The sequence below is a fragment of the Seriola aureovittata genome, chromosome 17, assembly GCF_021018895.1.
Source record: "Seriola aureovittata isolate HTS-2021-v1 ecotype China chromosome 17, ASM2101889v1, whole genome shotgun sequence".
Taxonomy (NCBI): Eukaryota; Metazoa; Chordata; class Actinopteri; order Carangiformes; family Carangidae; genus Seriola; species Seriola aureovittata.
This window is the reverse complement of record NC_079380.1, coordinates 4,240,399-4,252,877: the sequence shown is the minus strand read 5'-3', so window position 1 is coordinate 4,252,877 and position 12,479 is coordinate 4,240,399. Positions and strand designations below refer to the sequence as shown.

General features: G+C 40.8%; 1 protein-coding gene across 4 annotated transcripts in view; it reads left to right on the top strand.

The window, feature by feature from the left end:
• LOC130185495 (RNA binding protein fox-1 homolog 3-like) overlaps positions 1-12,073 on the top strand; it is a 365,601-nt gene extending 353,528 nt beyond the window's left edge. For all 4 annotated transcript variants that reach the window (XM_056401984.1, XM_056401985.1, XM_056401983.1 and 1 more), the window contains 3 exons: positions 1,498-1,556; positions 4,246-4,324; positions 6,663-12,073. In XM_056401984.1, the coding sequence (XP_056257959.1) occupies positions 1,498-1,556; positions 4,246-4,324; positions 6,663-6,707 (183 nt within the window). In that variant the 3' untranslated portion in view covers positions 6,708-12,073. The remainder of the gene's footprint in view (positions 1-1,497; positions 1,557-4,245; positions 4,325-6,662) is intronic.
• Positions 12,074-12,479: the final 406 nt, after the last annotated feature.

The window sequence follows — 12,479 nt, the reverse complement described above, 5'->3', positions numbered from 1 at the left end:
ATTTCACTGGCTTTTATTGTAGCGACAACCACCACCATAGACGAGACCCGGGCTGTGCTTTGACTGATACTGTTTGTCTCTCACACTTGTTCTGCCTCCTCCAGCTAAGTCCTGCACCCCCTGTGTCCCTTAACCAAGGCCTGGCCAGGTTGGTCCATCACTCAACCCGTCAGGCCGGCCCCTGGTGTTTTACTGCCATTAGTTTTGGCACTGGCCACTGCACTGCTTCAGACTGGCTGAGTGTGCGTGACGGTCTCCAGTGACCAAAAGGAAGCTGTCCCTTAGCCCTCAGTGTCCTCCACAATCATTCAGTAGACACTGGCTTGCTGTCAAAAGCAGCCAGCTGATGTGTCAAAGCTCCCCTTTGGAAATAGATGACCTGCTAATACATTAGCAAGGAGGGAAGTTGGATGCAAATGCATATAAATATACACTGCATTCATTGTATGTGCTAATACATATGCATGCACCTCTATGTAGGAACACGCATGAGCGTACACGGAGATGGATTCACAAACACACGCATTCCGCACGACAAAATAACAAATGTGCTGCACTGTTGTGTGCAGGATTTGACAAAGAGGGAGAGTGATTTATTGAGCGTGTTTGTTCAGGCTGTTGCTGTAATCAGCACAGTCCCAAGGCATGGCCGTCCCACAGGAAGTCATCTGCCTCAAACGCTGCGACTTCCTGTCCCTGTGGAAAATCGCGAGGGGAAATAGGGGGAGTGGGATTCAGACGCTGCCCCTGACCTGATTTCGTGTGCAGCCGTGGCCACGGACCATCACACCGCTGCCTCTCTGCACCGCTCTCCATCGGACGTCTTCCCCCTAGAGTTTAAAAATGAATGAAAACATGCATTATTAAAAGCCACCTATCCACCGTACGGACGCAGATGGGCACACACTCTACTGGCACTAATAGAAAAACAGTGGGAGAACAGCTTCATTTTTCAAAGAGAGTAATAGCAGCACTCCACAATGAGGTCTTTAATTCCTTCCCCACTCTGGCAAATGAATACAGCGGTCCTGACTCCCCAACGGTCCGACTGTCTTCTGCCTTCTTACTTCATTTGTGAGCCAGGGGGGTCGCGTGAAGGAAAAAAGGGATCTTCAATAATGTAGGAGCAGAGCCTCCTCAATCTAAAAATGGGCTGAATTTGGGGAGCAGGCTCACGTGGCCTCTTGTTATGCTGTTGCTGCTCCTGGGATGAGCTTCTAGTGTGACAGTGACTACCCCCCCACCCCACCCCACCCCACCCCCCACCCCCAATATGCAGCCTCTCAGAACATCATTCATTCCCCTGTTGCCACCGCTTGCCTAACACACCATATATCAAACAGCACCCTCTGGTGTCTGGCAGGGAGCTTGCAGTTGGGGAATGTGGGCTGATCACCAAAATACTGTGCAGTGAGATTTAACTACTGAGGCAATTTGAAGCTCGATGTCGGCCAAATCATTGATTAACACCGCTATTTTTTTTTTTTTTTTTTACAGGGTGGCTATGCAGCATACAGATTTGCCCAGCCCACCACCACCGCTGCTTACAGTGACAGGTGAGAATCCCTCTCATCCACTTTTCTGCACTCACAAACTGAAACTAATGTCAGTGTCGCACGCAGACGACTGAATGTATACACAAAGTGTTGCATGCTTCGACTGTCACACTGATTTTATTGCTCATTAATTATATCAGAAATCAATATTTGAATCGTAACGTAACCACAGCTGTCTTAAAGTCCGCCCTGGAAAACTTTCTCACACCAGGATTTCGGTCACAGCTCCAAAGCAACGGAACATTTTTTAAATCAAATCATCACAAGCGAGAGCCGTTTTCTTAAGCTACTGTTTTGCATAAGTGCTCAAAAGAACATGGAGGAACCCGTGGAAAAGAGAATGCAGAGAGAAAGAATAAGAAACGCAACGTGAGGCTTCAGGGTAAAATGACGGACATGTCTAGATTGTGTTCGACAAGCTACTGTAGCCGCGTTAACGTGAGCTTTTTATTTAAGGCAACAAGTTGATTCCGCCGGCTGTCGAATAGATGAAGAGGTAGAAACAGATGAGGTGAAGTCAGTGAACGTCACAGATTAATATCTAAAAGCGCAGGAGGAGCAAAGAATGGATTTTTGCTTTAAATAATTACAGTGTTTTCCCAACAAAAAGCAGGACATCTGCAGGCCAAACACAGATGGAGACTGTACGTGATGAATGGGCGACTGCTTCACCAGCATTTTATAATATTCAATATAGGATATTTTTGGTTTCTTGGGGTTTTTTTCTTCCTGAGATATCTTATCTATTAGGCAAACTGCTGCATTCTTTTTAGCTTGGAGCTAAAGAACACACACAAAAAAAAAAAAAAAAAAGACTAACCTTGTTGGACTCAATGAGAAAAGCAGTGATATATGTCGTGACTCTCTGCTTGTGATGGGAGAGTGGGTATATCACTGCAGTATTTATGAATGGCCTCAGGTCTGTGGAAGCGAGGTAGGCAGAGAGAGAGAGAGAGGGGTGGGGGGGCTGGGGGGGGGGGAGATGGAACGGCAAGAACTCTATCACTTCTGAGTGATGTCACTCTGGTTCAGGTGTGCTCTGTTTGAGGAGGCGTCGCTGATTCATTTCGGGCCCCTGAAAGCCGTTGTCAGCCGGGATGTGGGCTGGTTTGGGAATCTAATCTGGGAAGGATTGAGCATGTCACTTGTGATAACGTACACCCTGCCTGAGAGCCTGGAGATCATATCGATAATGTAAGATTTATCAGGCCTCGCCGCAGCTCGAATTATGAGCAGCCGTGCTCGGCAAGAGCAGAAATTGGACAGCAGTTTTTTTTTTTTTCCTTTTTTTTTCTCCCTCTTGGAGTGATTTAATTCCTGTTTCTCCTGCCTATACTTTTCCCTGAGATTTAATGTAATTCGCCCCCAAGTTGTTTGTTTTGCTTTGTCTGTTTGTTTCCTTTTGAATAAGCGGTCATGCCCATTGGATCAATAGGGGTTTGTCGGTATTGTCTCGGCAATACTTTATCAGATTTAACCGTGGAGCAGTCAGCCAATCATAAAAAGAGGTCACCAGGATTGTGGAAGGCGTGTGAAACCCCTGTAAAATATGAAACATTTATTATCTGAAAAGCCCACAGTGCTCACAGGCTGTATTACCAAAGCCCTTTAAGTAACTAAACAGAGTTCACACCAGTGAGTCTGATGTATCAAAGAGACCTTGTGTATAACCAGTCACATTGTACAGACCCTGCCGGCTTCCAATCAGCTCTGTTGAGGCTCTGTGACATTGCACAGGGTGGTTTGACCTGCCGGTCGTCAGCAGTGCCACTCTGGTGAGAGTCATTTTGTAGATATATTAGCCTTAGAGGGACTGTGGGGTTCGGTGCTCACTGAAGATAAGAGGACCACGGAGACTTCCCCTGACCATCTCATGGCACCGGCCTCCTCCCCAAGGAGCCGAGACAGCCTTTCTGATTTCACGTCCTGTTCACTGACCTTGGGTGCTGCCGGACTTAAATGGGCCGAGCCATATTTAGATCTTATATAACTCAATGTAGCTCATGCGAAAGGCATGAACGCTGTATGTCTTGTTGTCTCCTTTAGGAGAATTTCTTCCTCTCTCCACTTTTTTATTCCTGGTTGATTTGGTGCCCTCAGTCCTTGGCTGGGTGTGCCTTATCTGCTCCGTGCAGACCCTCATTTGCAAGCGAGCATTGAGGAAAAAAAAAAAAAAAAAGGAAAGTAAATAGAGGAATATGTGAAGTCGAATAAATAAATAAATAAGGCAGACACATCTTGTCCTGTCTCAGAAGGAAATTGGAAGGATTAGTTCCAAACCAGTAACAATGAAAAGACAGGGGTGTGAGCCCAGTGTGCAGCCTGGGTAAACAAGAACAGGGTGAGAGACCAAGCCCTCCAGCACCAACTGTGTTTCCTCCTCTGCGTTTTTTTTTTCTTTCTTTCCCGTCTCCCTCTCTCTCTCTGTGCTCATTACCCATTCCATCCTCCTAATCAAGATGACAAAGAAAAGACAAGTATAATTCACCAACCTTTGAACTCCCCCCTTTTGAACCACCTTGTATAATGTAGGAAGCCCAGGAGGCCGGGGAGGGAAATAACTGATTGTGTTAGAGACTTGAAAGAGTCGACTTGAGGGGTTGAGCATTAAACAAGCATGCATAAATGTTCTGCTCTCCTCGTCAATGATAGATCAATGACCGTGTTCTCTGTGCCTCCCGTTGTGCAGCTATGGCAGAGTCTATGCAACAGCAGACCCCTACCACCACACGATTGGCCCTGCTGCCACATACAGTGTGGGGACTATGGTAAGTCTATGAGACCGCCGCCTCTTTCTTTCTGTCTGCACCCTCTCTGAAACATCACGACACGAGCTAGCACACACACACACACACACACACACACACACACACACACACAAACTCACACTCCAAAATAAAGACCAGAGACCGCAGCGCTCGCTGGTTTTTATTTGTGTCTTTATTCATTAATTAATTTTGGGTTTTTTTTTGTCATGCTATCTGGCACACCCTAGTGGAGCTGAGCAGTACTTTAAAACCCCGGCATGTGGAAATTTGTCAGACATTTAATGCAACAAACTACTGTTATGCCACGCAAGCTCACCTCATGCAATATTGATTTGACACAAGTTCCTCCTGAAATGAGAATGAGTGATCACTGCAGTGTTTTTTTTTTTTTTTGCTTTTTTTTCCATTTTTTAACCCAAACTTTGCATCTTACATAACAACGACATTTCCAAGCTTTCCGTTCATTCTCCATCACTCAACTCGCCACTGAGTGAGTTGGATCATCTTTATTTTCTTCCCATTCAGCCAAACCAAACTTGAAGGGATGAAGTTGAATTGTTAATGTCTGTTTTTAGCTAGCTTTTGCAGCTACTGTAACATCAAAGATGAAATGTGGTGATAAATAAAAGAACATCTTTTTTTTTTGAGACAGAGAGAGTTTCTCTTTGGTTTTTGTTTTATGATGATGAGGGGATGGGACCGAGCTCGCAGACCAAACCTAGAGATTAAGGACCATCAAACGCATGCAGCAGTGTGCCGTGGGACATAAAAGAGAGAGCGAGACGGAGGGAGGGAGTTGTCTCGCCCTCCCCTCCTGCCCACAAGCTAGATCGGAGGCGTGCTCTCTGCTTGAGAAATGACTGAAATTTACCATTCCGGCATGCATGCGATTTTTCAACAACATAAAAAAAAAATGTTTTTTTAAAAAAGCGTACAGTTCCCCGGTGCAGCTGCTAGCTAAAAGCTTTCATTAATTAAGACATTTCTTTTTCCTCTTCATTTACTTAATTAAAAAATGTGCTTGAATGTTTTTTTTATTCTTTCTTCTTTTCCCTCCAAATTTCCTTCCATTTCTCTGACACTTTAATCGTCCTCTTGATGAAAGTAGAAAACAGGATTTGGCCCCCTAAAAATATCAGAGCTAATGTTGTGTGTGTTGGGAGCTGAGGGAGCTAACACAGACTCGAGAGGGTGGGTGTGTGTGTGTGTGTGTGTGTGTGTGTGTGTGTGTGTGTGTGTGTGTGTGTGTGTGTGTGTGTGTGTGTTCCTGTGGTGCCAACCAAATGGCGAGGCTACTGGGAGACGAGCTGTGCTGAGGCCAACATCAAATAAACTTGTGAGCTAAAGAGAAAAGACCAGTTTGGTTCCTAATTCTTTTATCATATTTGATTAATGGTTCTCCAGCAGAGTGGAGTCATTTTTGCATTTACAAGTTATACAATAATTAGTTCCTCTGAGGTTGAGGTTGGAAATTTTCTTTACTCACTTCCAGTATATAGAAGCATCTCGTATGGATGAAAGTTTTGTGCAAGCGAGAGGGCTCCTCAAAATTAGGCTAAATTAGCCTTTGAAGACATTCAGTAGCCTTTGGAGTTTGTCTGAATTCGTAATTCACTGAAAGATGAGAGGAGTGACCCTGTGTGTGTGCGTGCGTGCGTGCGTGCATGTGCAGGTGTGCATGCATAGGCCCACGTGCATGCTTTATGTGTGGGGCTGCCCTAGATATCTTGAGCATGGTGCTAAATCTAAGGGCTAATATCCTGTGGTGGTTTGCCCCTCCAGAAAGGTGCAGACACCTCTGCTAGACTTGAAAAGGAGCTGTGATTAAACCTCTCTGAACTTATTCTGCTTTGGTTGGATCTCTGATATTGTTACAGCCTGAAAAGGAATGGATTTCCTCAAGTGAAAAAGCACAAAGCACAGTATTTTCCAATTTGTTACTTATGTATTAAATTCAAGAAAATACATAAGCCCAGGCCCCGTGTTCCTCTGAGTTTTTTTTTTTTTTTTTAAAGAAAGTACTCTTTTTCTTGCTATGCTACTATATTAAAAAATATTGTACAACAACGCCATCAACTGCAGCAGTTAAGCTCCAAATCCACCTTTACCTCCTGATGACCCTGTTCCTAACACACACCCACAGTGTATGCAATCAATTTTTGGCTTAAATATGTCAAACTATCAATCCGCTCTCATGATTACGAAAAAACCGTTCTAGTATTCAAATTTCTATAAATAACTTGCTTGGGAAAAAGGAAGGAAATTTGTGGAGAAGGAGAAACCGACTAAAGCTGTCACTTGAATACTGATTGGTACTTTTTCATCTTTGATGTTGCAGGCTAGCCTATACAGAGGAGGGTACAGTCGCTTCACTCCCTACTAAAAGAAAGAAAAAAAGCGAGAAAAGACAGAGACATTACCCCAACAAACAAACAAACAAACAAAAAAACAATCTAAAAAAAAAAAAAAAAAAGAGACAAACACAAAACAAGCAGTCCTTGGTGGGGAGCTAAATCAAACTAAAAGCTTCCAGGTCCCCATGCTGAGCCCCTCCCCTGACACCCTCTCAAGCCGATATTTCTACAACAACCTTTTTGATGTCATCATTGGTCTGCTCTTGTTTTGTATTCATTTTGTGCTTTTGGTTTTTCTTTTGGAAAGTTTTATGCACATGTGCATTATCTTGATTGCTGTATACGGGTGCTGTGTCACCATAACCAATGTGAGCCTACTGCAGCACGCATGATGCATGCTCAGAGGTGTGTGTATGCAGCCGCTGTCATCTGACTAAGAATATACCGGGGCATTTCTTATAACATATACACACAACAAACAAACAGGAAACATACCAGGTCTGATCAGGTCGACTCCACCCGAGGTTAGCTCTCTAACCTCCATCTTCCATTTGACACGCAGAGATAAAGAAGTCGGTTCAAACGCTGACTAACATGCCTTGGTAATTCTTTGTTCAAGGACAGCACTGCTCTGATTGCTTTTATTTTTTCTTTAAAGTGGAGTGTCCTACTGTTGTGCACTTGCAGTGGAGTCTTACAAGCTGTACTATGTGGTATGACAGCATGCAGAGTAAAGGGTCACAAAGGTCAGATCTCTGTCTTGGACTCACAATGCTCATACTCTGGCCCAGTCTCCTGCACATTCTTATATGTTTATATGCAACTACTCTGCATCGGTCCTTATGTTTTGAGAGGAACATTAATGCTGGCTGGGTTACGGTCTACATTTCATGGAAGTACCCCCCCCCCCCTAAAAAAAGATGAATTTTGCAGCTGAAGTTGTATTGGGCGGCTTCATTAGAATATGTATTGGACGGTGTTTTACATTTTTTGTCCACACCCCAAAACCAGTAAAATGCAGCAACAAATTCAAATGTCAGTGGAGACTCAGTAGCCTGTGAATAAAATTTATTACAAAACTGTTTTACTGGATAAGTGGAATTAGTTAAAAAACTTAGGGGTTTTATAATCAACTAATCATTTAAGTCAAACATTAAAGGTCCCATATTGTCCTCTTCTCCTGTGTTTTATTTGAAGTGTTGATCCATAAGAAGATATATTTCTCTATGGAGCTCTAGTTACAACAGGTCAGTGAGCCAATCAGAAAAGAGGAGGCTCTGAGCTTCTCTTTTGATTGGCTGACAGTTTTCTGAGTGATCCACTAGAAATAGAGCAGATTTCAGTTAAACACTCAGAGAAACCAAATCCTGCAAGGTTGGATGGTCAGTCCAGATGGATGGGGTTTGGGGCGTGGCTGAGAGCTGTGACTGCTTTGCTGTGACATCACAAAGTTACAGAAGTCCTAACGGCTCATTTTAAGGCTCAGTTTCTGATACTTTCACAGTATTAATAAAGAGCCTAGACCTGCTTTATAATCAAACAGCACGTCACATCTACGTTTACACAAAGTGGGACCTTTAGGGAAAATGGCCAAAAGTTACTTGTTCCAGCTTTTCACAGTTCTGCATCACTGTAAATACTATTTGAACGTTTCTAATCACTATTATCTGTGATTTCATTATACGATTAGTCATAAAAAAGAAAACAATTATCCATGAAAATATTCAGTCATGAGTTACAGTGCTGAACTTGACTGCTTTACATTATGTGTGGGTTTTTATTTCTCCGGTCAGTCAGCATGTTTCCCCAAAACATGATGGGTAAATGCAAAATAGTTGCATATTAACTTAATTTGCAGAAGATACGTTGCATATCCTCACTAATACACCATGGCAGATAAACTGTCCCCGACATTCCCCACATCGACACACACACATATACACACACACACACACACACACACACACACACACACACACACACACCCAGTAATGACACAGCACTGAGGTGGGTGAACCTGACAGAGGGCTGTTCTGCTACTTCAGTCACTGGTCTCTTTTTTAAGCATTGCACAAAATGTTTTACCTCAGGATAAGCTAAACTGAAACTCACAAACTAGAATACAATGCTATTCACTTCTCAGCAGGCAGGATAGTTTCATTTCTAACACAACCAGCAGGTTTGTCCTCTTTGCAACACAGCTTTGTAGAAGAGCTGATTTTTGATTTTTGTTTAAGCAGAGACCCCAAGAGAGGATGATAAAATAAGACTGTACTGTTGTTCTTTATTACAGCTACTGTATTATATATATATATATATATATATAATATATATATATATATATATACACAGTATATACATGTGTGTAGACATATACTGTCAAACACATTTTACACTGTATACACACATGAGTACAATAAGATAGTGTATAAAAGCAGCCAGGAGTTAGGGGACACAGTGTAAATGTGTGTAGAGTGCAGCAGTGCTCGCCTCTTAGTCCACATACAGTCGCTGCATTGGCTTCTATTACAACTTTGTGCTACGTGAGCTGGATTGAAAAGAAACTCTCTGTGTAGCTACAGTTCGCTCTCAAGATTTCAGTGCAGCTATGGAAATACAACTCAAAGCTATTGCCAATAATATTTAATTTATATGTACTCACAAAAGTGTTTGTGGTCTCAAAAGAAAAATCTGTTTGTTGCACTTTATTATTTCTTTTTTTCTTTCTTCTCCTTCTTTTTGTTGTTGTTGTTTTTTTTCAATCCTTTCTGAGATGTAACATATTTATAAAAGTATCATATACAGCTAGTTATGTTCAGTCAAGATGTTAAAATGCTATAGAGTAATGTTGTATATCAAAAAAGAGAATTAATTAACCCATTATCTCATGAGTCAAAGAAAATCTTTATGTGGGTAAAGAAACATTGTTCTTCCTTTTATATGCTAGTACGTACACACCGTTTGGGGTTTTTATATGAGTCGAAAGAAACTTTGAATATTATTTTTACCATTTTCAAATTGGGAGAAGTGGTTTGTGCATTTGTAGGAGTTTCTCATACAAACTCTGCAGCAGAGTACATGTGTGGGTGTTCAGTTAGTGACCACTATTAGTAAACTAGACTGGAATGACATACATTTTTTTCTTTTGTTTTTGTTTTCCGATCTGAATGTGTGTGCCTATGTGCTATTTACATATATATATGCATTAGAATGTGTGTTTGTGTGCGTAAGAGAGAAAGAGGAAGCGAATGAAGTTTGCTAACATACTGTAGTTTGCAGTACGCTAACAGTTTAATGTGACTTCACTCTACGTCCCTGCAATAACATCAGGATAGTTGAACTCTGACCTCAGATATCAGTCAATACAGACACCCTGAACATGTTCCATCGTTTCCCCATTTCAAGTAATGAAGAACTACTTTTACCCATTTGGTCTCCTTAACCGTCATCTGAGCGGAACATGTGAAGTGAACATGATGAGGGATAGGACAGGTGTGTTGAGACTATTCAAAAAATATAAAGTCTGTCAAAAAACAAAGTCAAAATTGGTGCGATGTCTTGCAACGTAATGAAGACAAAAAAACAACATCACAGTGAACTACAGTCTCAAACCTGACGGTAGAATTTACCGCAGAACTGATGTATTAATCAGCTGATTAATCAATCAATAGAAAATTGACAGTGTGGCTTATCTGTCGAGCATTCATCAACTAATGTGAATTTCTCATTTTAATATCAGATGGTGGAAAACTAATATTAATTTTTATTTTTGCATTCTTGAATTAATAATTAATAATAACAGCATGTAATGTTCATCTAAAAATATATCATATTTTTAAGGGATATCAAAGATGAGTGTTTATGAGGTGAAACCTCGAGTATATCCACATAATCATAATCAAATCATTATTCAAAGTACAGAATATTAATTAATGTGCAAAGAAATAAAAAATAAAACAACGAAATAAAATGTTCCTGCATTGTGTTGATTAAGAGTGCTGCTTGGCGTCTTTAAATGGTAAACTCAGTGGCAACTTGTTGCGTTGATAGTTTAGACATAAATTATTCAAATTTAGATTTCGGTTCACAACGTGAATCAAGTCCAACATGAGCTCTCTAATGGTTTATCCCAATGACATGTGACTCATAGCGTTCCACTCGACTTGTTCTTCAATCCTGTAACGTTGCCATCAGTGTTTGGGTGATGTGAATTACACCTTACATTAAAGCATTAGCACATGTGATGACAACAACACAACGTGATCTGCTGGGGAGTCACAGACTCTTTGGCTGGGCAGGCTGACCAATGGGGCAAACTTAAAGCCAGTATTATTTCTGTCCTCCTCATTAACCTCCTAAAGTTTCTTCAGAAAAACAACCATCTGCAGTTTTCTTGTGCTTCCAGATGCATGTGAACATTAAAGAAAAAACAAACAAAAAAAAACAAAATGAAGACATATTTGTACATGCACATGGCGCATTTTCCCAAGAAATAGTTCATCATGAGGATACATAACAGACTCATCATCACTATGACACTTCTCTACTGTCATGTTATTACAGGGACGAGTTTGAGTAAGGTCATCCGGAAATGCTCCTATCAGTCTGCACGGGTTTGTCTACAGTTTACAGAAAAAGTTCGAAATTAGCATTGTTTAACTGTGTCAGTGTCAGCTTATCAAGGCTTAAATGTTAAAGACATAACGTGTAAATAACTCTGGTAGTCAGTATTGTAGAGGTCTGAGCCGTTTTATTATGCTTACAGTAAGTCAAAAGTAATTTAAATGTGAATTTATAGAACAGACACTTTGATATTTTTTGGTTTCCTTTGCTTTTGTTGTATTCCATAACCAGCTTAATATGCAACCAGACCTCTATTTGATCCAAAAATCTGTTCGTACTTATTAATAGTAGTATTGAGATACGTTTACATATCAACAGAAAATACTCTTTATCCATCATTTATATTTACTACAAGTATTCACGAAGCCCTGATAAGCTGGCAGGTGCATTTATTAATCCACCTAAAAGATTTGTACAAAAAAGAACCAAGCAAAAAAGTTACGTACTTGTAAATACATTTAAATGTATATACACACACACACTATATCGCAATTCTCTGAGTAACTGTTTTATATGTATTCCTATATGAAGTGGGGTTATCTGTGTATTTTCAATTCAGCTGAACTTGTTCTTGAATTGTATGTAATTTCTATAATGAGAATATATTGTCTGAAAGGTGTAAAGTAATTTTCTTTTGGATTCATTTCATAGGTAAAAGTATATGATTATGATCTTTCTTTCTTTATTCATGAATTATTTTTGTTGTCAGTATGTGACATAAGTAATCTCTGATTGTTTTGAGTGTCAGAATAAAGCAGTTATAAGAAGATTATGTCTGCCTTCACACATGGATGTTGTTGTCAACTTCAGGGTTAATTTCCATCAAAATCTGCATTTTGATTTTCTTTTTCCTCAATGTATATGTTTTGTTTGTTTCTTTAAAAACATTTCCTCACCTCCACCAGCGTCTGGCCACGCAGATAGCTGTTAAATAGGACTTTTTCTATGGTGGATGAGAGCTCAACGCAAAGCCACCTCATTAATGACATTGACAAATGAAGAAAACATACGTTCCATTTTGAGTGTTGGAGATGTTTCTTTTGTTTTCTCAGCTTTTATGTTTCTGTATCTACGTTGTTTTTCAGCAGTTGACGTAGATCTGGTCTTGTGCTCGTTCCTCTGGCTGGAGAATCAATCATCAGAGCTTTGTTGGTGGGATTAAGAATGGAGACACCAAA